Source organism: Thalassophryne amazonica, chromosome 9 (assembly GCF_902500255.1).
Source record: "Thalassophryne amazonica chromosome 9, fThaAma1.1, whole genome shotgun sequence".
Classification (NCBI taxonomy): domain Eukaryota; kingdom Metazoa; phylum Chordata; class Actinopteri; order Batrachoidiformes; family Batrachoididae; genus Thalassophryne; species Thalassophryne amazonica.
Genome location: NC_047111.1, coordinates 77,497,383 through 77,521,468, shown reverse-complemented (window position 1 = coordinate 77,521,468; position 24,086 = coordinate 77,497,383). Strand labels below are relative to the sequence as shown.

General features: G+C 41.8%; 1 protein-coding gene across 1 annotated transcript in view; it reads left to right on the top strand.

The window, feature by feature from the left end:
• Positions 1 to 23,055, top strand: part of LOC117517438 (bromodomain-containing protein 8-like) — a 54,995-nt gene extending 31,940 nt beyond the window's left edge. The window contains 9 exon segments of the mRNA XM_034178454.1: positions 10,372 to 10,849; positions 11,336 to 11,379; positions 11,513 to 11,784; positions 12,536 to 12,628; positions 12,739 to 12,807; positions 19,172 to 19,341; positions 19,344 to 19,453; positions 22,425 to 22,469; positions 22,576 to 23,055. Coding sequence (XP_034034345.1) covers positions 10,372 to 10,849; positions 11,336 to 11,379; positions 11,513 to 11,784; positions 12,536 to 12,628; positions 12,739 to 12,807; positions 19,172 to 19,341; positions 19,344 to 19,453; positions 22,425 to 22,469; positions 22,576 to 22,635 — 1,341 coding nt within the window. The 3' untranslated portion in view covers positions 22,636 to 23,055.
• Positions 23,056 to 24,086: the final 1,031 nt, after the last annotated feature.

The window sequence follows — 24,086 nt, the reverse complement described above, 5'->3', positions numbered from 1 at the left end:
ATGCCGATGTCTCACTGGACCAAGAACAATCATTTCAGTCTTATCAGTGTTTAAAAGTACGAAGTTTCTAGACATCCAACTTCTCACTGCTGAAAGGCAATCTTCTAAGGATTTTATGTGAACGAGATTACCAGCAGTTATCGGCATGTATAACTGAGTATCATCTGCATAGCAGTGAAAGGTAATCCCAAAACGCCACAATATGTGCCCAAGGGGTGCTATATAAAGGGAGAAAAGCAGGGGGCCTAAGACAGACCCCTGTGGAACCCCAAATGTCATGTCACTAAGGTTAAAGGTAGTGTTACTGTACAAAACACAGTGAGAATGACTGTTCAAGTATGACGTCAGCCATGCAAGGGCACTCCCAGTAATCCCAAAATGATTTTCCAGCCTATCAAGTAGAATATGATGATCCACTGTATCAAATGCAGCACTGAGATCTAACAGCAACAGAACCGTAGTGGTGTCCGAATCCATTGTAAGCAGAAGATTATTCACCACTTTAGTGAGACCCGTCTCTGTGGAATGATATTTTCTAAAAGCAGACTGCAGTGGCTCAAAGAGATTATTCTCAGTAAGATAGTCTACAAGCTGCCGTGACACCACTTTTCCAGAATTTTAGAGAAAAATGATAGATTTGATATCGGCTGATAGTTTTTCAATACACTAGGGTCAAGATTAGGTTTCTTAAGTAATGGTTTAATCACTGCAGATTTTAAACATTTAGGAACAGATCCAGAAGTTAAAGAAAGATTAATAATTTCCAGCACATTCGGCCCAAGAGTGGGCCACAGGTCCTTAAACAGTTTTGTTGGTATAGGCCCAAATAAACAGGTTGTGCTTTTTGTTGATGTTACGAGTTTTGTCAGCATGCCTAGTGAGATACTATCAAATTCTTTAAATCTAGGTAATACCTCAGTTGTGGCGCCCACCTCAATAGCAGGGTGTAGTGGCTGGGCTAAGGCATGCCAGGATATGTTTAACCTGATGTCTTCTATTTTCTTCTGAAAGTAATCCAGGAAATCTTGTGCTGTAAAAGGAGGGCGAACTGCAGGTGGTTGTCCTTGCATAAGTGTTGCCACCGTGTTGAACAAGAACTTTGAGTTATGCTTGTTTTTGTTGATCAAATCAGAGTAGTAGGTCAATAATGCATGCCAATAATGCATGCTTATAGTCTAAGATAGCATCACGCCACGCAAGGTGAAATACTTCTAATTTTGAACGACGCCATTTCCGTTCTAGACCTCTTGCTTTATGCTTGAGGTCACGCAGATAAGCATTGAACCAAGTTGACTGTGATTTGGGGGAGCGCGGTTTTAACACAGGTGGTGCAATCATGTCGAGTGTAGTTTTGAGCACTGAGTTTAAACTATCCACAAGTCTGTCTACTGACTGGGTATTTGTCAAGTGTGAAGCTAAGACATCAGGCAGTCTAGCTTCGAGTTCAGTCTTAGTTGACGAGTTGATGCATCGCCGTAATGATATATAAGGTTGTTGTTCCACTAAACACGGCAGCGAAACTGTAAACTTAATGAGTGATCAGACACCACTGACGTAAGAGGCATGATGTCAATATTCATGACAGCAATACCACATGCGTGAACCAGATCCAGGATATTTCCACTAATGTGCTTCGAATCCTGAATGCATTGCCGAAATCCTAATGCATCCACAATTTCCATAAATGATTTGCAGAGGGGATCAGAAGGCTTATTTATATGAATGCTAAAGTCACCAATGATCAGAATGTTATCTACACTAGTTGACAATGAACGCACCAAATTCATCTAAGAATTCAGAATATAGGCCAGGAGGCCTATATACAGTGACAAAGTAATATGACTGATTTTTATTCTTCTGACCTTGGCAATGTGTAATATCCTGAGCAGAGCGGAGAATCAGATGCTCAAACGAGTTAAATTTGTGACCCCCAACAGCTAATAAGCATGGATTAAAAAAAAAAAAAGGAATTATTTTCTGGGCTATACATTGCATGGAGTATATGAGGTTTATTAGAAAAGTATCCGACCTTATTATTTTTTTCAAAAACCATATGGATTTGAATCATGTGTGATTGCGTCAGACAAGCTTGAACCCTCGTGCGCATGCGTGAGTTTTTCCACGTCTGTCGGTTGCGTCATTCGCCTGTGAGCAGGCTTTGAGTGAGGAGTGGTCCACCCCCTCGGCGGATTTTCATTGTCAGGAAATGGCGGAATGATTTGGGCTTTTTTTCCATCAGAATCTTTTCAGAAACTGTTAGAGACTGGCAGCTGGAAACCATTCGAAAAATGTATCTGGCTTTTGGTGAAAATTTTACGGGCTTCACAGAGAATAAGGACTGTTACTACAGCTTTAAGGACGGCTTTATGGACGCTTGGCGCGCCACGCTCCATGCCGCCATCGAGAGCCACAAACCACCGGATCATTTCTAAACGGATGGCTCTGTGGAGCCGGGACCGTCGTGTGCACTTGCTCTGGTTATCACAAGAGCTGGACATCAACCATTTTCCGGCAGATTTCAATTTTAACAAGAGATTTTGTCATGGAAAGCCGAGTGGAGGCTTCGCGCATCACGATGGATTCGCTACTGGAGCGAGACAAAACCACCTCCGTTTTGGTCTCACAGGACGGCTTTGAGATGGCGTTCAGACAGCTGTCGGTGGTTTTTCCATCGAGTGATTATCCAAGAAATTGTGGATGTGCCTGGACATGCCAGAACATGTCCCGTGAGGCTTCATCACGGCGTTGCTGTGCGCCATGCGGCACTGCCGCGACGTGCGAAGCCTCCGCTCCTCTTTCCATGACAAAAACTCCTGTAACAGTGGAATGTGCCGTTCATTTCCAAACTGGACGCTGTGTTTTATCCGGGACGTCGTCTAACTAGCACAGGAATTGTGAAAAGACGTGGACATCAGCACTTTTTCGGCACATTGATACAGACGTGCGGAGGAATTCCACGCGTCGTGGCGGTGCCGCATGGCGCAAAGCAACGCTGTGATGAAGCCTCACGGGACATGTTCTGGCATGTCCAGGCACATCCACAATTTCTCGGATAATCACTTGATGGAAAAACCAGCGACAGCTGTCTGAACGCCATCTCAAAGCCGTCCTGTGAGACCAAAACGGAGGTGTTCCTTTGTCTCGCTCCATCAGCAAATCGGTCGTGACGTGCGAAGCCTCCGCTCGGCTTTCCATGAGAAAATCTCTTAAAAGTGAAATCTGCCGGAAAATGGCTGATGTCCAGCTCTTGTGATAACCAGAGAAAGTGCACACGGCGGTCCCGGCTCCACAGAGCCATCCGTTTAGAAATGATCCGGTGGTTTGTGGCTCTCGATGGCGGCACGGAGCGCGGCACGCCGAGCGTCCTTAAAGCCGTCCTTAAAGCTGTAGTAACAGTCCTTATTCTCTGTGAAGCCCGTAAAATTTTCACCGAAAGCCAGATAAATTTTTCGAATGGTTTCCAGCTGCCAGTCTCTAACAGTTTCTGAAAAAATTCTGATGGAAAAAAAGCCCAAATCATTCTGCCATTTCCTGACAATGAAAATCCGCCGTGGGGGATGGACCACTCCTCACTCAAAGCCTGCTCACAGGCGAATGACGCAACCGACAGGTGTGGAAAAACTCACGCATGCGCATGAGGGTTGAAGCTTGTCTGACGCAATCACACGTGATTCAAATCCATATGGTTTTTGAAAAAATAATAAGGTCGGATACTTTTCTAATAGACCTCGTAAGTTGCATCATAAACACACAAAAAACTAAACAAGCAATACAAATAAATCACATTAATTTTTGAAACAAATATTTCACAAGAATTCAAGGAAAAAAATTGTTAATCTGGAAAGGCTATTCAGTAACACTCTAGCCTATGTACGCTACGTAGCCTACGTTTTTTTCCACTGTACTGAAAATGTACTGAATTGTCATTTTTGTGTATGTCACACCCCTATTTCTGACATATAAGTCACTTCAATTATAAGTAATAAGACATTCCAAACTAGTACAAACAAAAAAAGGACTTATTGTCGAGAAAATGTGGTAATACAATTAGTCTGGCTTGATCTCCATCTCCTCAAGGTGACGCATGTTGGTTTTGTGCAATCACTGTCACTTTCGCTTGTTGGATTAGTGTATGTGCTCCAACAGGAACAAACTTTTTTGACTGTTAAAACATCATTAAAAAAATGTTAGCTAATTTAAGTTAGGAACTAAATTTAGTGGAAACTAACTGGTCCACTAATGGTTTGCAAAGTTGGCTCAAAAGCTAATCCGGTGAATAAAAAGTTAGCTTCACTGTTTAGCTATTAGCTGATTAGCTGAACTGTACCTACCACCACCTGCATGTATCATTAACAGTGCAGTTTGAAACTTAAGTTTAATGTTTGTTTTGTGTGTGTGTGTGTGTGTGTGTGTGTGTGTGTGTGTGTGTGTGTGTGTGTTACTATCCGATAGGCCACTAACCCTATGTCGTGGCGTGGCGTCCGTCATAGTCATCGTCCGTTTATTGCAATATCTCAAAAACTGATTTTTTTTTTTTTTTTTCTTTTTTCTAATTTGGCAAGGGCATAATATGGGTCATTGACAATGTTCCCATCTAAAAATCATATTTGTAGATTTATTTGTTTGGAAATGGCAGCCATTTTCTATGCCACAAATAGCTATTTTTTGAGGACTTAAAGGGAATTTTCTCAAAAGCTGTCTGATAACTTTTTCTAATTTGTCAAGGGTGTAATATGGGCTGTTGACATATTTCACATCAAAAAAGTATAGTCATAGATTCATTTGTTTGAATATGGCAGCCATTTTATGCCAAAAACAGCCAGTTTGGGTATTTGGACCCAGTTTTCTCAAAAACTGTCTAGCTTTTCTTGTAATTTAATAAGGGCACAATATTGGTTATTGACATTGTTCCCGCAGATTTGTTTGTTTGGAAATGTTCTCCTTGAATTGCTGGCTGTCTGAGTGGTGTCCAAAAAATGAGGTGGGCTTCATAGATAATTGGCAAAGCTTCTGGGGAAAACCTGGTCTTGTTAGGAGAGACGGCATCCATCCCACTTTGGATGGAGCAGCTCTCATTTCTAGAAATCTGGCCAATTTTCTTAAATCCTCCAAACCGTGACTATCCAGGGTTGGGACCAGGAAGCAGAGTTGTAGTCTTACACACCTCTCTGCAGCTTCTCTCCCCCTGCCATCCCCTCATTACCCCATCCCTGTAGAGACGGTGTCTGCTCCCAGACCACCAATAACCAGCAAAAATCTATTTAAGCATAAAAATTCAAAAAGAAAAAATAATATAGCACCTTCAACTGCACCACAGACTAAAACAGTTAAATGTGGTCTATTAAACATTAGGTCTCTCTCTTCTAAGTCCCTGTTGGTAAATGATATAATAATTGATCAACATATTGATTTATTCTGCCTTACAGAAACCTGGTTACAGCAGGATGAATATGTTAGTTTAAATGAGTCAACACCCCCGAGTCACACTAACTGTCAGAATGCTCGTAGCACGGGCCGAGGCGGAGGATTAGCAGCAATCTTCCATTCCAGCTTATTAATTAATCAAAAACCCAGACAGAGCTTTAATTCATTTGAAAGCTTGACTCTTAGTCTTGTCCATCCAAATTGGAAGTCCCAAAAAACAGTTTTATTTGTTATTATCTATCGTCCACCTGCTCGTTACTGTGAGTTTCTCTGTGAATTTTCAGACCTTTTGTCTGACTTAGTGCTTAGCTCAGATAAGATAATTATAGTGGGCGATTTTAACATCCACACAGATGCTGAGAATGACAGCCTCAACACTGCATTTAATCTATTATTAGACTCTATTGGCTTTGCTCAAAAAGTAAATGAGTCCACCCACCACTTTAATCATATCTTAGATCTTGTTCTGACTTATGGTATGGAAATAGAAGACTTAACAGTATTCCCTGAAAACTCCCTTCTGTCTGATCATTTCTTAATAACATTTACATTTACTCTGATGGACTACCCAGCAGTGGGGAATAAGTTTCATTACACTAGAAGTCTTTCAGAAAGCGCTGTAACTAGGTTTAAGGATATGATTCCTTCTTTATGTTCTCTAATGCCATATACCAACACAGTGCAGAGTAGCTACCTAAACTCTTGACGAGATAGAGTATCTCGTCAATAGTTTTACATCCTCATTGAAGACAACTTTGGATGCTGTAGCTCCTCTAAAAAAGAGAGCTTTAAATCAGAAGTGCCTGACTCCGTGGTATAACTCACAAACTCGTAGCTTAAAGCAGATAACCCGTAAGTTGGAGAGGAAATGGCGTCTCACTAATTTAGAAGATCTTCACTTAGCCTGGAAAAAGAGTCTGTTGCTCTATAAAAAAGCCCTCCGTAAAGCTAGGACATCTTTCTACTCATCACTAATTGAAGAAAATAAGAACAACCCCAGGTTTCTTTTCAGCACTGTAGCCAGGCTGACAAAGAGTCAGAGCTCTATTGAGCTGAGTATTCCATTAACTTTAACTAGTAATGACTTCATGACTTTCTTTGCTAACAAAACTTTAACTATTAGAGAAAAAATTACTCATAACCATCCCAAAGACGTATCGTTATCTTTGGCTGCTTTCAGTGATGCCGGTATTTGGTTAGACTCTTTCTCTCCGATTGTTCTGTCTGAGTTATTTTCATTAGTTACTTCATCCAAACCATCAACATGTTTATTAGACCCCATTCCTACCAGGCTGCTCAAGGAAGCCCTACCATTATTTAATGCTTCGATCTTAAATATGATCAATCTATCTTTGTTAGTTGGCTATGTACCACAGGCTTTTAAGGTGGCAGTAATTAAACCATTACTTAAAAAGCCATCACTTGACCCAGCTATCTTAGCTAATTATAGGCCAATCTCCAGCCTTCCTTTTCTCTCAAAAATTCTTGAAAGGGTAGTTGTAAAACAGCTAACTGATCATCTGCAGAGGAATGGTCTATTTGAAGAGTTTCAGTCAGGTTTTAGAATTCATCATAGTACAGAAACAGCATTAGGGAAGGTTACAAATGATCTTCTTATGGCCTCAGACAGTGGACTCATCTCTGTGCTTGTTCTGTTAGACCTCAGTGCTGCTTTTGATACTGTTGACCATAAAATTTTATTACAGAGATTAGAGTATGCCATAGGTATTAAAGGCACTGCGCTGCGGTGGTTTGAATCATATTTGTCTAATAGATTACAATTTGTTCATGTAAATGGGGAATCTTCTTCACAGACTAAAGTTAATTATGGAGTTCCACAAGGTTCTGTGCTAGGACCAATTTTATTCACTTTATACATGCTTCCCTTAGGCAGTATTATTAGACGGTATTGCTTAAATTTTCATTGTTACGCAGATGATACCCAGCTTTATCTATCCATGAAGCCAGAGGACACACACCAATTAGCTAAACTGCAGGATTGTCTTACAGACATAAAGACATGGATGACCTCTAATTTCCTGCTTTTAAACTCAGATAAAACTGAAGTTATTGTACTTGGCCCCACAAATCTTAGAAACATGGTGTCTAACCAGATCCTTACTCTGGATGGCATTACCCTGACCTCTAGTAATACTGTGAGAAATCTTGGAGTCATTTTTGATCAGGATATGTCATTCAAAGCGCATATTAAACAAATATGTAGGACTGCTTTTTTGCATTTACGCAATATCTCTAAAATCAGAAAGGTCTTGTCTCAGAGTGATGCTGAAAAACTAATTCATGCATTTATTTCCTCTAGGCTGGACTATTGTAATTCATTATTATCAGGTTGTCCTAAAAGTTCCCTAAAAAGCCTTCAGTTAATTAAAAATGCTGCAGCTAGAGTACTGACGGGGACTAGAAGGAGAGAGCATATCTCACCCATATTGGCCTCTCTTCATTGGCTTCCTGTTAATTCTAGAATAGAATTTAAAATTCTTCTTCTTACTTATAAGGTTTTGAATAATCAGGTCCCATCTTATCTTAGGGACCTCGTAGTACCATATCACCCCAATAGAGTGCTTCGCTCTCAGACTGCAGGCTTACTTGTAGTTCCTAGGGTTTGTAAGAGTAGAATGGGAGGCAGAGCCTTCAGCTTTCAGGCTCCTCTCCTGTGGAACCAGCTCCCAATTCAGATCAGGGAGACAGACACCCTCTCTACTTTTAAGATTAGGCTTAAAACTTTCCTTTTTGCTAAAGCTTATAGTTAGGGCTGGATCAGGTGACCCTGAACCATCCCTTAGTTATGCTGCTATAGACGTAGACTGCTGGGGGGTTCCCATGATGCACTGTTTCTTTCTCTTTTTGCTCTGTATGCACCACTCTGCATTTAATCATTAGTGATCGATCTCTGCTCCCCTCCACAGCATATCTTTTTCCTGGTTCTCTCCCTCAGCCCCAACCAGTCCCAGCAGAAGACTGCCCCTCCCTGAGCCTGGTTCTGCTGGAGGTTTCTTCCTGTTAAAAGGGAGTTTTTCCTTCCCACTGTAGCCAAGTGCTTGCTCACAGGGGGTCGTTTTGACCGTTGGGGTTTTACATAATTATTGTATGGCCTTGCCTTCCAATATAAAGCGCCTTGGGGCAACTGTTTGTTGTGATTTGGCGCTATATAAAAAAATTGATTGATTGATTTTATGCCGAAATGGCCATTTTTCCTTGGCTTTTAATTGAGCTGGTAACCCACAGGGCCCTTGGCAATCTAGTTTGTGTTTGCCTTGGCTTCCAAATGTATGTACAGTGGGGTGAAAAAGTATTTAGTCAGTCCCTGATTGCAAGTTCTGCAAGTTCTCCTACTTAGAAAGATGAGAGAGGTCTGTAATTTTCAACATAGGTACATTTCAACTGTGAGAGACAATGAGAAAAAGAAAACCAGGAAATCACAATGTAGGATTTTAAAAGAATTTATTTGTAAATTATGGTGGAAAATAAGTATTTGGTCACCCACAAACAATCAAGATTTCTGACTCTCACAGACAAGTAACTTCTTTTTTAAGACGTTCTTCTGTCCTCCACCTGTTACCTGTATTAATGGCATCTGTTGGAACTCGTTATCTGTATAAAAGACACTTATCCACAGCCTCAAGCAGTCAGACTCCAAACTCAACCATGACCAAGACCAAAATGCTGTGGAAGGACACCAGGAAGAAAATTGTAGATGTGCACCAGCCTGGGAAGAGTAATTCTACAATAGTCAAGCAGGTTGGTGTGAATAAATCAACTGTGGGAGCAATTGTAAGAAAATTGAAGACATACAAGACCATTGATAATCTCTCTCGATCTGGGGCTCCACACAAGATGTCATCCCGTGGGGTCAAAATGATCATGAGAACGGTGAACAAAAATCCCAGAACTGCATGGAGGGACCTGATGAATGACCAGCAGAGAGCTGAGACCAAAGTAACAAAGGCTACACACTACGCAGGGAGGGACTCAAATCCTGCAATGCCAGTGTCTCCCTGCTTAAGCCAGTACATGTCCAGGCCCGTCTGAAGTTTCCCAGAGAGCATATGGATGATCCAGAAGAGGATCGGGAGAATATCGTGTGGTCAGATGAAACCAAAATAGAACTTTTTAGTAAAAACTCAACTAGTCATGTTTGGAGGAAGAAGAATGCTGAGTTGCATTCCAAGAACACCATACCTACTGTGAAGCATGGGGGTGGAAACATCATGCTTGGGGCTGTTTTTCTGCAAAGGGGACAGGACGACTGATCCGTGTTAAGGGAAGAATGAACGGGGCCATGTATCATGAGATTTTAAGCCAAAACCTCCTTCCATCAGTGAGAGTATTGAAAGTGAGAGTGAGAGAGTGAGAGTATGCAACATGGCTGGGTCTTCCAGCATGACAATGATCCCAAACAACTGCTCGGGCAATGAAGGAGTGGCTCCGTAAAAAGCATTTCAAGGTCCTGGAGTGGCCAAGCCAGTCTCCAGACCTCAACCCAATAGAAAATTTGTGAAGGGAGTTAAATGTTCAGTGTTGCCCAGCGACAGCCCCAAAACATCACTGTTCTAGAGGAGATCTGCATGGAGGAATGGGCCAAAATACCAGCCACAGTGTGTGCAAACCTGGTGAAGACTTACACGAAATGTTTGACCTCTGTCATTGCCAACAAAGATTATGTTACAAAGTATTGAGTTGAACCTTTGTTATTGACCAAATACTTAGTTTCCACCATAATTTATAAATAAATTCTTTAAAAATGCTACAATGTGATTTCCTGGATTTTTTTTTTTCCTCATTTTGTCTCACAGTTGAAGTGTACCTATGATGAAAATTACAGACCTCTCATCTTTCTAAGTAGGAGAACTTGCACAATCAGGCACTGAGTAAATACTTTTTTGCCCCACTGTAGGTCCTTGTACATTGACGTCTCTTCTTCCACAGGTGGATGAGAGTGCAGAGGCTTTGGATGCAGCTGCAGTTGAGGCTGCTCTGTCCCTGTGCGAGGAGAACGTCCACACACTGTCTGGTTCCTGGCAAGCTGGGCCATTCCAGCCCAGTGAATGTCACCCCTCAGTACCCACAGGAGACCCACAGTCCTTGTCTGGTCACAGCATCCTAGTGGGAAAGACACAAGTGCAGGGCGGGACCTCAAGTCCACATTCCTCTCTTTGCAACAGTCGAGATAACTGTTGCTCAGCTTTTTCCCTGGAAATACAGGCCCTGTCTCCCACCTCATCATCCTCGCTCAACGCGATGAGTTTGGAGCATTGCCAACCTGGAGCAGCTCCTCAACCTCTGGCAAAGAGAGAGAATAAAAAAAGCATGCACCAGGAAAGCCAGGCTTCATGGGGTACCGCAATAAAACGTGGTAAAACGTGTGAGAACTGTTCACAAAGAAAACCTGATAACCTGCATAAAGGTATGCACAACCACACATTAAATTCAGTATTCAGCGGCTTCAAAAAGTGTACGTGGTCTGTTCGAAAAGTATCCGGCCTTTTTATTTTTTTCAAAAACCTGATGGATTTGAATCACATGTGCTTGCATGAGCCAACCTTGAACCTTCGTGGGCATGCGTGAATTTTTTGCATCAAATTTTGCCAGAAACTGGGCGACAGCCAGGTGGAAACCATTCGGATTATTCAGACGGCTTTCGGTGACGATGCTATGGGCATCACACAGATTAAGGCTGCTTACCAGGAAATGACGCAATCGACAGGCGTGAAAAAATTCACGCATGCGCACAAAGGTTCAAGGTTGGCTCATGCAAGCACACGTGATTCAAATCCATCAGGTTTTTAAAAACAAAATAAAAAGGTTCGATACTTTTCTAACAGACCTTGTAGTTACATGCAATTTTCCTCAGGCATTTATTTGTTATTGTTCAACTTCACTGTCTTGGCAGACTCAGTATTAGAAGATAGCCCAGTGACAGAAAGGCATCCCAAGGTACAGCTCCAAATGAAGACGGTGAACATGATGCTTGTAACAGCAGTGCACTGTGCAGCATGCACTGCATCACAGTGTCCCCACTCTGTAATACGTGCTGAAAAGTTCTGTGCATGCTCCTCTGTCTTTGCAGGTGGTGAAGGCAGAGCACAGGGAAAGTGCTCAGGGGGAGCAGAATGATTCAGAAACCAAAGTGGAGCCAGAGGTCGCCGTGCTGGAGGTGTACAGAAGAGATGAGGACGGAGTAGGGGTGGATGCATTCCTCTCAGAGCCTGACGGGGAGGCGGAGCTTGAACCTGCCGCCAGCGAGAGTGAGGATGGATACAGCCTTCGCACGGCCTCCTCGTCTCTGCAGCTCCACACTACCACGGACTCCATCCCGAGCAGCCCGGCCTCATCACAGTTGTGAGTCTAAATGCATTCAGCAAGAAGAAATGTGTGTTTGAATCATGTGGTCAGATCCTAGACCGTTTTTGTTACGGACCTCAGGGCCTGTATCACACTGATTTCTTCTTCCTCTCATTTGGCTGCAACCATGAGCATAGAAATGATTTCAAAAGTTGCTTTGTGTGTGTGTGTGTGTGTGTCATAGTATTAAAGATCTTTGCATCTTGGTAAATTCAGGTAGATTCATGACAGGGGTGGATGTCTTCAGTGAGCTGTGTTTAACTGAAAACTGGTTCTTTTAAAAGGTCCATAGACATCCTGGTCCTTGTTAAGACTTTTGAAATGCAGACAGTCACATGTACACAGCATGAAATTACGTTAAGGAGAAAAAGTGGCAATGACAAAATCCATATTTTGAAATGTTGATTCCACCTGATAAGTTGTTTGTCTGTTGGCTGCTCCTGGTCGCCACAGCAGATCCAAGCACAGATCTGCTTTGAGTTTTGGCACAGGTTTTACACCTGGTGTCCTTACTGAAGCAAATCAAATTCTACATGGAGAACCACACACACAGGTCCTGGTCTTCCCAAGCACTCTCCCAGCCGAGTACCAGCCAGGACCTTCTTGGCTTCACTTCTGGAAACTGATGGAATCAGGTTTACACAAAGCAGGATGGCTGGATAATGTTTTAACTAAGACTGTTGATTATTAACATGTGACATATCCTGTGCTCACTTCCTTCTTATTTTCAAATCCCACTGTTTTGCAGCTCTGTGTGCAGCGAGGACCAGGAAGCTCTGCAGGCTCACAAGATCTGGAAGAAAGCCATTATGTTGGTGTGGCGTGCTGCAGCCAATCACAGGTCTTCACACTTCTCATGATGTCTGTAGATACGTATATTTAAAAAATAAAGAGAGAGAGAGGTACAACCTTTGTAGCATCACGACTAAAACAAATCTGGTTTTGCTGTAGGTATGCAAATGTCTTCCTGCAGCCGGTGACAGATGAAATCGCTCCAGGGTACCACAGTATCGTGCAAAGGTAAGCACAGGAAATTAGGGATGCACCGATCCTGATACCAGTATCGGGTATCGGCCCGATCCCGTATTCATTTACTCGTATTTGTACTCATAAAATGTCTCCGATACTCTGTGACCTCATACCCTTTACAGGAGCATGATGTCAACCTCTCAATGTGGGATTTTCACACACGCTCTGAAATTTCTGGACTATAAGCTGCTACCTTTTTCATACATTTTGAACACTGCGTCTAAACAGTGGTGTGGCTGATTTATGTTTTTTTTACAGGCTTTCATGTAATTTACTCATACTGTAAGTCGAAATACATCCGTCAATGCTGTCCATTGATTGGCTGAAAGCTGCGGTCCTCATGTGGAGAAAATTCACAGAGAATATAAATAAAAAGTCTTATCTGTTCTGAAGAATAATCCACATAAAGTCTCCTGGGTTTGGAACACAACATCTGAAAATACTTTATTTACTCGTGTGGCTGAAAAAAAAGTTCCTCCGTGACTTTGGCACTTTGCGCCAGTTCCTCCATCAGAACTCAGATCAGGGTTTCAGCAGCATCTGCCCTGTGGGAAACATGACTTACTTGCTTAGGGAGAAACGTGGCTGGAATAAGGTCCAGAACGCCAGATGTTCAATACTTGGCCCAGCTCCACCAACAAAGTACTTGGAATAGATGTATTTGTCCTTCTTGACGTGTGTGGGAGAAATTTGGTCAACCACAAGCATGACTCGAGTTCACCGCTTGTACTTCTTAGTGGTTTCAAAGATGGGACAAAGTTTACTCCTTCCATGTAATCCTTTGCAGGTATCTTGAATCGCCCCGAGTCCGACACAGGCCAGCATGTCCGCCAGCATGTTTTGCATGTTGGACGACCTCCTTCTTCCAATTCGTTGGAGTCTGCCTTTTTACGGTAGCCAAAGTAATCCCATACAGCCGACTTGGTCCTTTTAGACGAAGGGAAAAGTTCAGTGCAGGCTTCGCCTCCTTCAGCCATGATGCAGAGCTAGCTAACGTTAGCTGCCTGTTTGTAAACAGAGAAAGAGGTGCGTGTCAGGGGGAAGGGCGGCAGCAGCCGCCTCCGCTCTGCCTGTCAAGAATTCTCATAACCTGCTCATACCGTAGGCACGGTAAACAGAATAATTTAGTGGTTTTGATACCATGGCGCTTTCATACTGCGGTATACTGTGAAACGGCTTATCGGCCCATGTCTATTGATGAGTACCAAAATGTATGTACTCGTACTTGTACTCAGTCTGAAAAAAGTGGTATCGGTGCATCCCTACAGGAAATGTTTGCTGTTGACATTTTTATGACTGGCTTAGGAGACAGTGTTGTTATCTTGTCGTCGCAGAGCAGAAATCTTTAAACGCTAAAGCGCTAAACACGTCGACAGAGGTGGGTAATCCCGGCTTCATTGAGTAAAATTTGCACCGTTTATTGTTTCTACCTATGCATGAAAACGGGTGATTTCACTGATTAGCTCATCTAAATGCCTCAAGAGTTGAACTATGGTGAAACTTTTACTCACTAAAGCCAGCGTCCAGACAAGATGATCTACCCATCAAGAGGATCTCCACCGTGCAACTATGACTTTAACACCTTACCCCATCGAGTTTATCTACCTCTCTTTACTGCACATGTGCATCTCTCTATCGAGAGGAGCTCACTTTCATGTAATGACAATATTCTGCTTTAAAGACACTGTGTACATGCAAGTCTTTACTTTTTTAAATTGGAAAAAAAAAAATGCCACCATGTGGTGCTCATCTGGATGGGACATGGTCACCCTTTCAGATGAGCTCCACTACCGAAGAAAACCCATGTAAATTTTGTGTTTACATAAAAATATAGTAACAAGTGTCTTTTCAGTTTAAAAAAGTAAAGACTTAAATGTACACATTGCCTTTCTTTAAAGCAATCGTTAGATGACGGGGAGCATAGCACAATGGGCGACACGTAACTGTCGATTTTTGCTACAGGGATATCAATTAGACAGGGCATCACAGCTTGACAGAACACTGGTGTTGCAGACCAAATGGTCCCCACCCTAAAAATTGGTCCGCCCTGCCTCCACTGCGCTTGCATCATTTCGGAGCTCAGCAGCTCGTCTGAGAAAGAGTCTCTTCACCCAAAGTGCTCAAATGGATTAATGGGATTATTGACCATCAGATAAGATAAAAAACTCTTAAATCATTCTAAGTCAGTTTTAAGCAGAAACGAGGCTATACGCCGTGACGCTTTGAAATGACGGCCGCGCAGCAAACGCAACAGCTAGCAGCTCGTGTAGCTGCGGCACTCTGATCGCTTCCTCCGTCTTTTATGATGAAATAATGCTGAATTTATGTGGAAATGATTGTTGTACAAAAACGTCAGATACCTGTCGCTGAGATAGATGAAGACTGGAGTGCAGTTTTAAGCAGAAACGAGGTGATAATCCGTGAATCGCGGCTGATGACACATGCGCAGTGAAGGCAGGGCGGACTGATTATTAGAGGGGACCGTTCGGTCTGCAAAACCGGAATAACCCACCTCTCTATGTTGATGATACACCATATTTTCTGGAGTACAAATCACACCATTTTCCTGTATTTTCTGCTCTTTAATTTGGGATTTCTGTGCATTCTTGGAGTGTATTTTTTTGTTTTTGTCATTAATTTTATTTTGTTCAGTGATTTGATTCCTTGGAAAGTTCGATATAAGTATAATATAAACCTGCACAGTCTTTCAAATTTTTAAGATTTAAGTCATAAAAAAATTTTTTGTTGGCACCACTGTAATTTTATTTATTAGCTTTTAAATTGGGGATTCATAATATGACATCGCCACTATGATCAAAATTTGCGTTGTCTGGAAAAATTAATAAATAGTTCCTCTGAATGGGGAAAATATCAAAAGAACAGATGGCCTTTCACTAGTTGTGGTAATGACTAGGGATGAGCGAGTACACCATCTGTATCAGTATCTGTTCAACTATCTAAATGATCTGTATCTGCACCTGGAATGGGCGGGGCCTAACCCGGACATGGGTGTGGTTTGCTCAGAAATGGTCGAGGCTTAAATCAGTACATTATTTTAAGCCTGAAATTGATATTGATTGATCAGAAGTTGCTATATTTATTGTTTATTTGTCATCTATTTACAGAACTGCCTCAAATTTGAGATTCAAATCAATGATTTTGATCACAAAAGTAAGAGAACTATTTACAGAACAAGTTTTTATTAACTGAGAACATGAATATTCTTAAGTGCATGAATTAATATTTAGAGAACAGCCTCAGAATTGAGATTCAATGTTTTTGATCACAATAGTAAAGGAACTATTTTCCACCACAAGTTTTGATATATTCTTAAGTGTATGAATGAATATTTACAGAACAGCCTCCGAATTGAGATTCAGTGTTTTTGATCACAGTAGTAAAGGAACTATTTTACAGAACAAGTTTTTTTATAAGCTCAGAACATAAATATTCTTAAGGATATGAATGAGTAACAGAACAGCCTCAGACTTGACATTCAGTGTCGTAGGAATTTATGAACCAAGTATGCATGAACAAGAGTTGTCATACTCAACACAACTGTTTTATTATTTTTTTTATTTTATGATCAAACTGATTTTTTTTCCAATTATTTATTTTTGCTACCTAACGTTCTTGGCATTTTTTTTCCACACAAAGTTAAACAGTGTTGATTAAGGTGTCTGTGCGTGTCTGCATGCATGTGTGTGTGACTGAGGGAGACACAGAGGTTGTTCTAAGACTGTTTATTTTTTTAATGATCTGTGTAAACTTGCTGATTCATGCAAACATCCAGTGATGGCAAACAGGGAAATATGTCAGCCTTGTTCACTGTATTCTTTTCAAAAGCACCGTGTTCAGTACGAGCAGTTTTCCAACTGACTTTATATCACCAGCCAAACTAAGAGCAAACAAACGGTTAAAAAAAAAAACCCGACCTGAGTGGAGGCAGTGACCAACACAACACGAGACGTTTTCAGCTCTCTCTTGTCAAATGCACCGCGTATGTTACGAAACAAGTTTACCAAGTAACTTTAAATACCATACAAACCAAAATAGAGGCAAATTGAAGAAAACCTAAGGAGTACTGAGAGACCCACGTGAGGTAGAGTCAAGCCAAGCACAGAGAGAGAGATCAGTTATTACTGTCTGTGTGTGTGCCAGAGACTGCAGACAGACGTGTCTGTGTATGGAGGGGCGGGTGCTGTGAGTGACTGGCCAGTCACAGAGCGTGAGGACAGTCAGTTAGCCAATCAGGATTTTCTTTCAGCACAAGCACAGATATTGACGAGTTTACTCGTATCATACTCGTGCTCGTCAAAAATGCTTTATCCGTACTGGATACTCGTCTGAAACAAGTATTCAGCTCAACTCTAGTAATGACCCATTCAGTCTACGGTAGCCAACCATAGCAATGTCATAGATCATGTGGTGGCTTCTCCTGGCTTGCTTAATGCTGCGTTTACACATAACGACGACAAGTCACGAATGCCACGAAGTACACATTCTTGGCCGCTGATCACAAATGTGATGATTCGGGGCAGAGGCGTCAGGTGTCCTCAGGAACTGCTGCAACCTGTTACCACACGTTACGATTAATGGCATGTGTTGCTGGAGAATTATCAGGAACCATTACGCATGGTCAAGAATAGTGTTCCGCGTTGTTGCGTGCTATTACACGTAACAGCGCATCATTAAGTTCTGTCACATTGTGAACGAGGTGAATTATCTTCACACACACACCCATATTCATCCAACCGAATTCAGATCGCTCCAGTTTTTCAGAAGAACTTTGTGACTGCATGCGTAGTGGGCTCTGTGCCACGGAGTGGCGCAGAGAGGAGGAGGAGGACAGAGCGAGATGTGTGGCTTCATGCGGCTCTCGTCTCGTGCATTTTCCCAAACATCAGGCACATGCAGCAGGTGGAACACCTGCAGGAGCGCGCTGAAGAGCGCTGAAATGAGACTTTTAGCTGACTTGGTGTCAGCAATCAAACTGAATGCTGTGCAGCAGGGTTTAATTGTGCGCACGCTTCTTCCTCCGCCGGACTGGAGGAGGTGCAGAGATGTCTGGCTGCACGTGAGTCTCCTCTGGTTCCTCTGGTTACTCAGACTCTGCCGCTCATCGGTTACAACAGCAGGTGGAACACCTGCAGGAGCATCCTGAGGAGCTTCAGCAGGAACTGTGGAACGACACTTGGAGCCAATTGTGCGCACGTGACAGAAAACTGATTCGTCATGGCGCGCAGTGAAATGTGACGCCGCGTAACAAGTTGTGTCAAAACTTGACAGTTTCCGTGTCACTTCGTGATAATGCATGACAGTTGGGCTCCAAGAACCATCACAGGAACCACTACGAACGTTGTCACGTCTATTAAGGATCAATACTCATCAAGATGGATCAACAAGCTCAGTTGCGACCTCCACGACATGAGACAAAATGAGGGTGGTGTGTGACATTCGTGGAAGATTTTTTGACAGGCAAAAACATGCTCCACAAATATCAAGAATATCACGCACCAACACGCACTATTAAGAAAACCTATTCAGATGCGTTAAGTCACATTAAGAATGTCAGGAATGTGTCACGAATGACAGAAAAATGACATTCGTAACGTGTCTTGGTTATGTGTAAATGCACCTTAAGGGATGCCGGGGAAACACATGACAGCCAATCAGAATAGAGAGGCACTGAGATGTCAGCTGGCTGTTTTCTTGAATAAAATACCCAACATGGTGGAAAACACTCCAAAATGGCTTATTTCTGCAAAAAAAACGAATGTATTTCTCATATATTTTGTAAAGGTTAGTGAGAAATAAACACTTTCCAATCCAAAAAGGCTGTTTTTGAAACACAACTATGAAGTGATTTAGACATCGTACGGATATTAACGTGCATGTCCCGTATTCACGCATCACATCAGGTCAAAGATAACGTTCAGTAATTTCAAAACCTCATGCATGCGCACACCCACATCCTCCTGTAGACTGGCGTTAAAAAGAAAAGAAAATATTTATTATGGAATTTCCCCCTTGTTCTCTTCATTAAATTGAGCTGTAATTTTACAAATATTTCAAAATAAACCAACATTATAATGCTTGGTTTTCAGTAAAAACTAAATTTTGTCCATTTTGTGAAACTTGAAAGGCCGTAACAGGTGTGATTTTTTTTTTTTTTTCTTTTTTAATAAGACACACCAGAATAGAAATCAAAGGACCTCCTAAACTAGTAAAAAAAAACAAAAAAACAAACAAAACTGTGACTTGTACTCTGGAAAATACATAATGCTTTTTGGAGAGTGTTCAATCAAACATTCTCATGTAGGTTTAATTTTGTATTTTGGCCTCATTTGTGCAGGCCCATGGACCTGGCCACCATCAAAAAGAAAATAGAGACGGGTCTGATTCGGACCACCGCTGAGTTCCAGAGGGACATTATGTTGATGTTTCACAATGCGGTCATGTACAACAGCCTGGACCATGACGTGTACCACATGGCTCTGGAGATGCAACGCGACGTCCTTGAGCAGTCCAGCAGTTTCTGGCGACGCAGCTCATCATGGAGACGTCTGAGTCTGGTATCAGCACCAAGAGCCTGAGAGGACGCGAGAGCACGCGCAAACAGGACACCACTGAAAAGGTGCGTTGCTAGAATTTTGACAGAAGCCACAACCCACAAAAAAATACCCACAAAAATCAATAGACAAAGAAAATACAAACATAACCTGAAAAATAAACCAGAAAAGAAGAAAATATATTAATAGAAAATAAGAATGGTAAGGAATCACCTGCCCAGCACATAACAATGTCCAACTACTGAATTCCCCCAAAAAACACACTTCCTTGATTTGATTGAAATCTTAAATCCATCACTTTCTCACAGATGTTTCTCTGTAGCTCTCTTCATGCGTCTTTGAGCATCTGCACTGCTGTCAAATAAAAAGGCAGATTACAGATAAACGGAGTTGGTTTGACGTGAAAAACAATGTACGAAAGACAAACATCAATGAAAACTTAACCGAGTTTGAAAGAGCAAAGATCAGCAATTAAGTTAAAAAAATGAGTGATCAGAATCAAAAGTCAGCAATCAGCATCAACACTCAGCTTCAAATATCAGATCAAAGGTGAGTGGTGAGGATCAAAGCTGGACAATCAAGATCAAACCTCTGATTAGAAACAAAGCTTGGTGATCACGATCAAAGGTCAACAATAATGTTGAAAGATCAGCATTCACGATCAAAGATCAGCATCAAAGGCCAGCAATCAGTCACAATTAAAGGTCGGCGTGTAATAGGGGTCAAACAGAGGTCACTAAATGTTTACATACATGTTAGATTATGTTAAATTTGTTATAAATTGCTCCATGGTATTTTACTTCAGCTGAAATAAGTTTTTCCCCGTGAAAGGCAGGAAGTTAAAGTCTTTAAACTTTCAACTTTGAAAAATGATTTACAGAAATAACGAGTGCTTGTGATGTACACTTAATGTCCTGTAACCCCTAAACCCTGTAGTGTTGTACAACCCCAAATCATAAAAAGTTGGGACAATATGGAATATGCAAATCCAAAAATAAAAAAACAGTGGTTCTTACATTGACTTTGACTTCTGTTTAATTACAGACACATTGAACCGAAGGTATTTCATATTTTGTGCAGTCAGTGTCATGTCATTTACACCCATTCCTGCATTTAACGCCTGGAACACATTCCAAAAAGAGTTGGGACAGGCAGGTTATTCCAAATAAAGGATTAAATCATAATTTTCAAGGTAGTTTTTTGAGACAAGTCAGGGGATGGATACATAACATTCCAGGTCACTGAATATGTTTTGGACTGCATTTACATCGATCATTAAGAAAAATAATCAGTATGGGACTGTGTGGTAAATCTGTGTCAAGTAGGCAGTTCTCAAAAAATGGAGTGACCACGGCAGAAGGAGACCAGTGAGGGAAGGAGACTAGTGAGGGAAGCCACCAAAACAGACAACAGCTTTGAAGGAACTACAAATTAAATGAAATTGACAACATAAAACATACAATATGTTGGGTTCATACTGTCTGCAGTGAATAGAAGTCAAAATAATGTAAGGATCAGTTTTGTTTGTTCATTTGTTTGTGTTTCTATTTCCCACTAGAGCACAATAGGTGCTAATTAGAGCTATTGTTTAGTCACTAGCCTATAGCAGAGTCTGCCTCTCAGTAGGAGGGGTCTGGTTAGGTTTAAAACTCCAGCTTTTGTGGCTTCTGTTTATTCTTCTCTACAAGAGTCAAGACAGAAGTCAGACTACCAGAGCAAGAATTTTAGCTGAGGAAGCTTTCTGCGATTTGAAGTGAAACATCCTCGTGTCAAGCAACCCAGTCCAGTCGAAGATTCAAGCTTCTCTACTATGGAAACCACCTGGACAACTGAGAGCCTTCACAGAAACATTAGGAGGGTGCTAACTAGAGCACAATAGATGCTAATGAGATCAACAGATGGATCGGTGCAGCATCTGCAGTGATGCGGTCGCTGTATCGGACCGTCGTGGTGAAGAGAGCTGAGTAGGGGGGCAAAGTTCTCGATTTACCAATCGATCTACGTTCCGATCCTCACCTATGGTCATGAGATTTGGCTCATGACCAAAAGAACGAGATCGCGAGTACAAGCGGCCTAGATGAGTTTCCTCTGCAGGGTGGCTGGGTGCTCCCTTAGAGATAGGGTGGGGAGCTCGGTCACTCGGGAGGAGCTCGGAGTCGAGCCGCTGCTCCTCCACGTCGAAAGGAGCCAGTTGAGGTGGCTCGGGCATCTTTTCCGGATGCCCCCTAGACGCCTCGCTGGAGAGGTGTTCCGGGCACGTCCCATCGGGAGGAGGCCCCGGGGAAGACCCAAGACACGCTGGAGGGACTGCGTCTCTTGGCTGGCTTGGGAACGCCTTGGGGTTCACTTGGAGGAGCTGGGGAAGGTGTGTTTTGATCGGGAGGTCTGGGTGGCTTTGCTTGAGCTGCTGCCCCCGCGACCCGACTTCGGATAAAGCGGAAGAAAATGGATGGATGGATGTTTAGTCACTAGCCTATAGCAGTCTGCCTCTCGGGAGGAGGGGTCTGGTTAGGTTTAAAACTCCAGCTTTTGTGGCTTCTGTTTGTTCTTCTCTACAAGAGTCAAGACAGAAGTCAGACTACCAGAGCAAGAATTTTAGCTGAGGAAGCTTCTGCAATTTGAAGCGAAACATCCTCGCGTCAAGCAACCCAGTCCAGTCGAAGATTCAAGCTTTTCTACTATTTTCTATATTGTCCCAACTTCTTCCCGATTTTGGGGTTGTACGGTGTTGGAGCAGTGTTGAGGTAAAGTTTCAAGTGTAAGTGATCCTTTTTTTCCTTTTCTTTGCAATTTCCATATCTTACCAACCTTTTCTCATTTGGTTTTATACCTTTAAAACTACTTTTTCTTTTGGATGAGCAGCTGTACTTCAGTTTGGAAGTAAAAAGAGGCTTTGTGTGTCAGTGTGTGTGGTAATTGATGACATTCTCATTGAAGCTCATCTCTTCCTTCCTTGCACTGAATTTTTCTTCTTCATAGTTATGAGCCGTTAGGTGCTCATGAATTGTTTTGACATGCGTCATTTGCCTCTCACAGGACGCCGTGTCTATGTCCTCACCTGCTTTTCTTCTTTCTCTTTTTGTAAGTACTCCTCCTCCAGCTTTGCAAACTTCTACCCACCTCACTTTTTTCTTGATGGTTCCACTGAGTAGTAATTACTTACTGTTTTAACTATATTTGGTTGCAGGACAGAGGCACCAGGGGGCGCCGTTGTGCCATTGAAGCTGACCTCAAGATGAAGAAATAAAAACAAGGTGGTACAAAAAACAAGATCTTCCACACATGGAAGCGATCGATATTAATACCACAACTGCTGAACTTTTGTCTCTTGCACAAATTTGCGCTTCGTATGCAGTGGGCATAGTGCGCGGCGTGATCCTTTACTTGCACTCTAGATTAAATGTATAATGTGGAGAAGCTCATTTCTTCTCAGATAGCCATACCGGCGTGGATTACACTTAATCCCAGATTACACCAAGGGTTTCAAACAGACTAGGTCAAGGCTTTCGTAGACGCAGACACAAGCTGTCATTGATTTTAAGTTAAAATTAAAGCAGAATACAAATGCTGCTTTTGAATTAAAAAAGTAAATGATATGAAATTGACAGTTACTCTGCTCTTTAATCCCACATCAGTACGGTTGGTTTTGTCTAATCTGGACTCCAAATAGTGAATAATCAGGGACACATAGTCTATTTAAAAATTATGTTGTGAAGGATTTAATATGTAAAATGTGTTTTTGTTTTCATCCATTAAGACATTTATTATTATTATTATTAAACAGACAAATCTGTTTAGACCTATCTAGGAGACATCTGTGTGATACACTTCAGAGTGTAGAGCAACACTTAAAAATGTACTTTTAATAGACACTTCATGTTCTCCCTCCTTTGTTCTAATGTAAGGTTTCTGTGTCAGAATTCTTTAAGCCTTTCAGCCAAATAGCATCTTGGGTTGTGTTACTGCACTTTGTACTTTTCAGTGCTTCCAAATGAAGTGACGCAGCTCCTGAAACTCTTCAGGATAGCTGAAGTACAATCTCTGCCCAGTAGAATGACACATGAACTATATTTGTTACAAAGCTCTGTACCACGCTCACACCTACACTTAAAAAACACACAAGTTACATCAGGATTGAACCACACTGCCCATAGCAGAGGAATAATTTTAATGTTTCATGACACTTTCTTGGGCACTTAGGGACCATTTAAAAAAAAAAAAAAAAAAAATTAGTTTATCAACCTTGACACCAGAAAAAAGTGGCAATTTAAAAAAAAAATTTTTTTTTCTTAGAAACGGGTACATACAACATCATTTCTAATCTGAAAAATGACACATACAGCACCTGCATACCAAGTGAGGAACTGAAAATATATTTTTAAAATAAATCTTATTTCCATGTTGAATACAGTCAGTGTACTGCACACTAGTAGCGTGATAAACATGCATACTGTGTGTAGTTGTCAATGACCGTCTTTGGCAAAAGCACACTCGCCACCTAATGAACGTGCCGGTCCTTGCACCAGCTGTACCGCTATCAGTTAAAAAAAAATTTTTTCCCCTACTTTTAAACTCTGATAAGACTGAAGTGATGTTTCTTGGTCCAATGACACATCTGCATCAATTTGACCAGTTAACGCTTAGCCTAGGCTCGTGTGTCATACATCACACTGACAAAGTGAGGAACCTTGGGGTAAT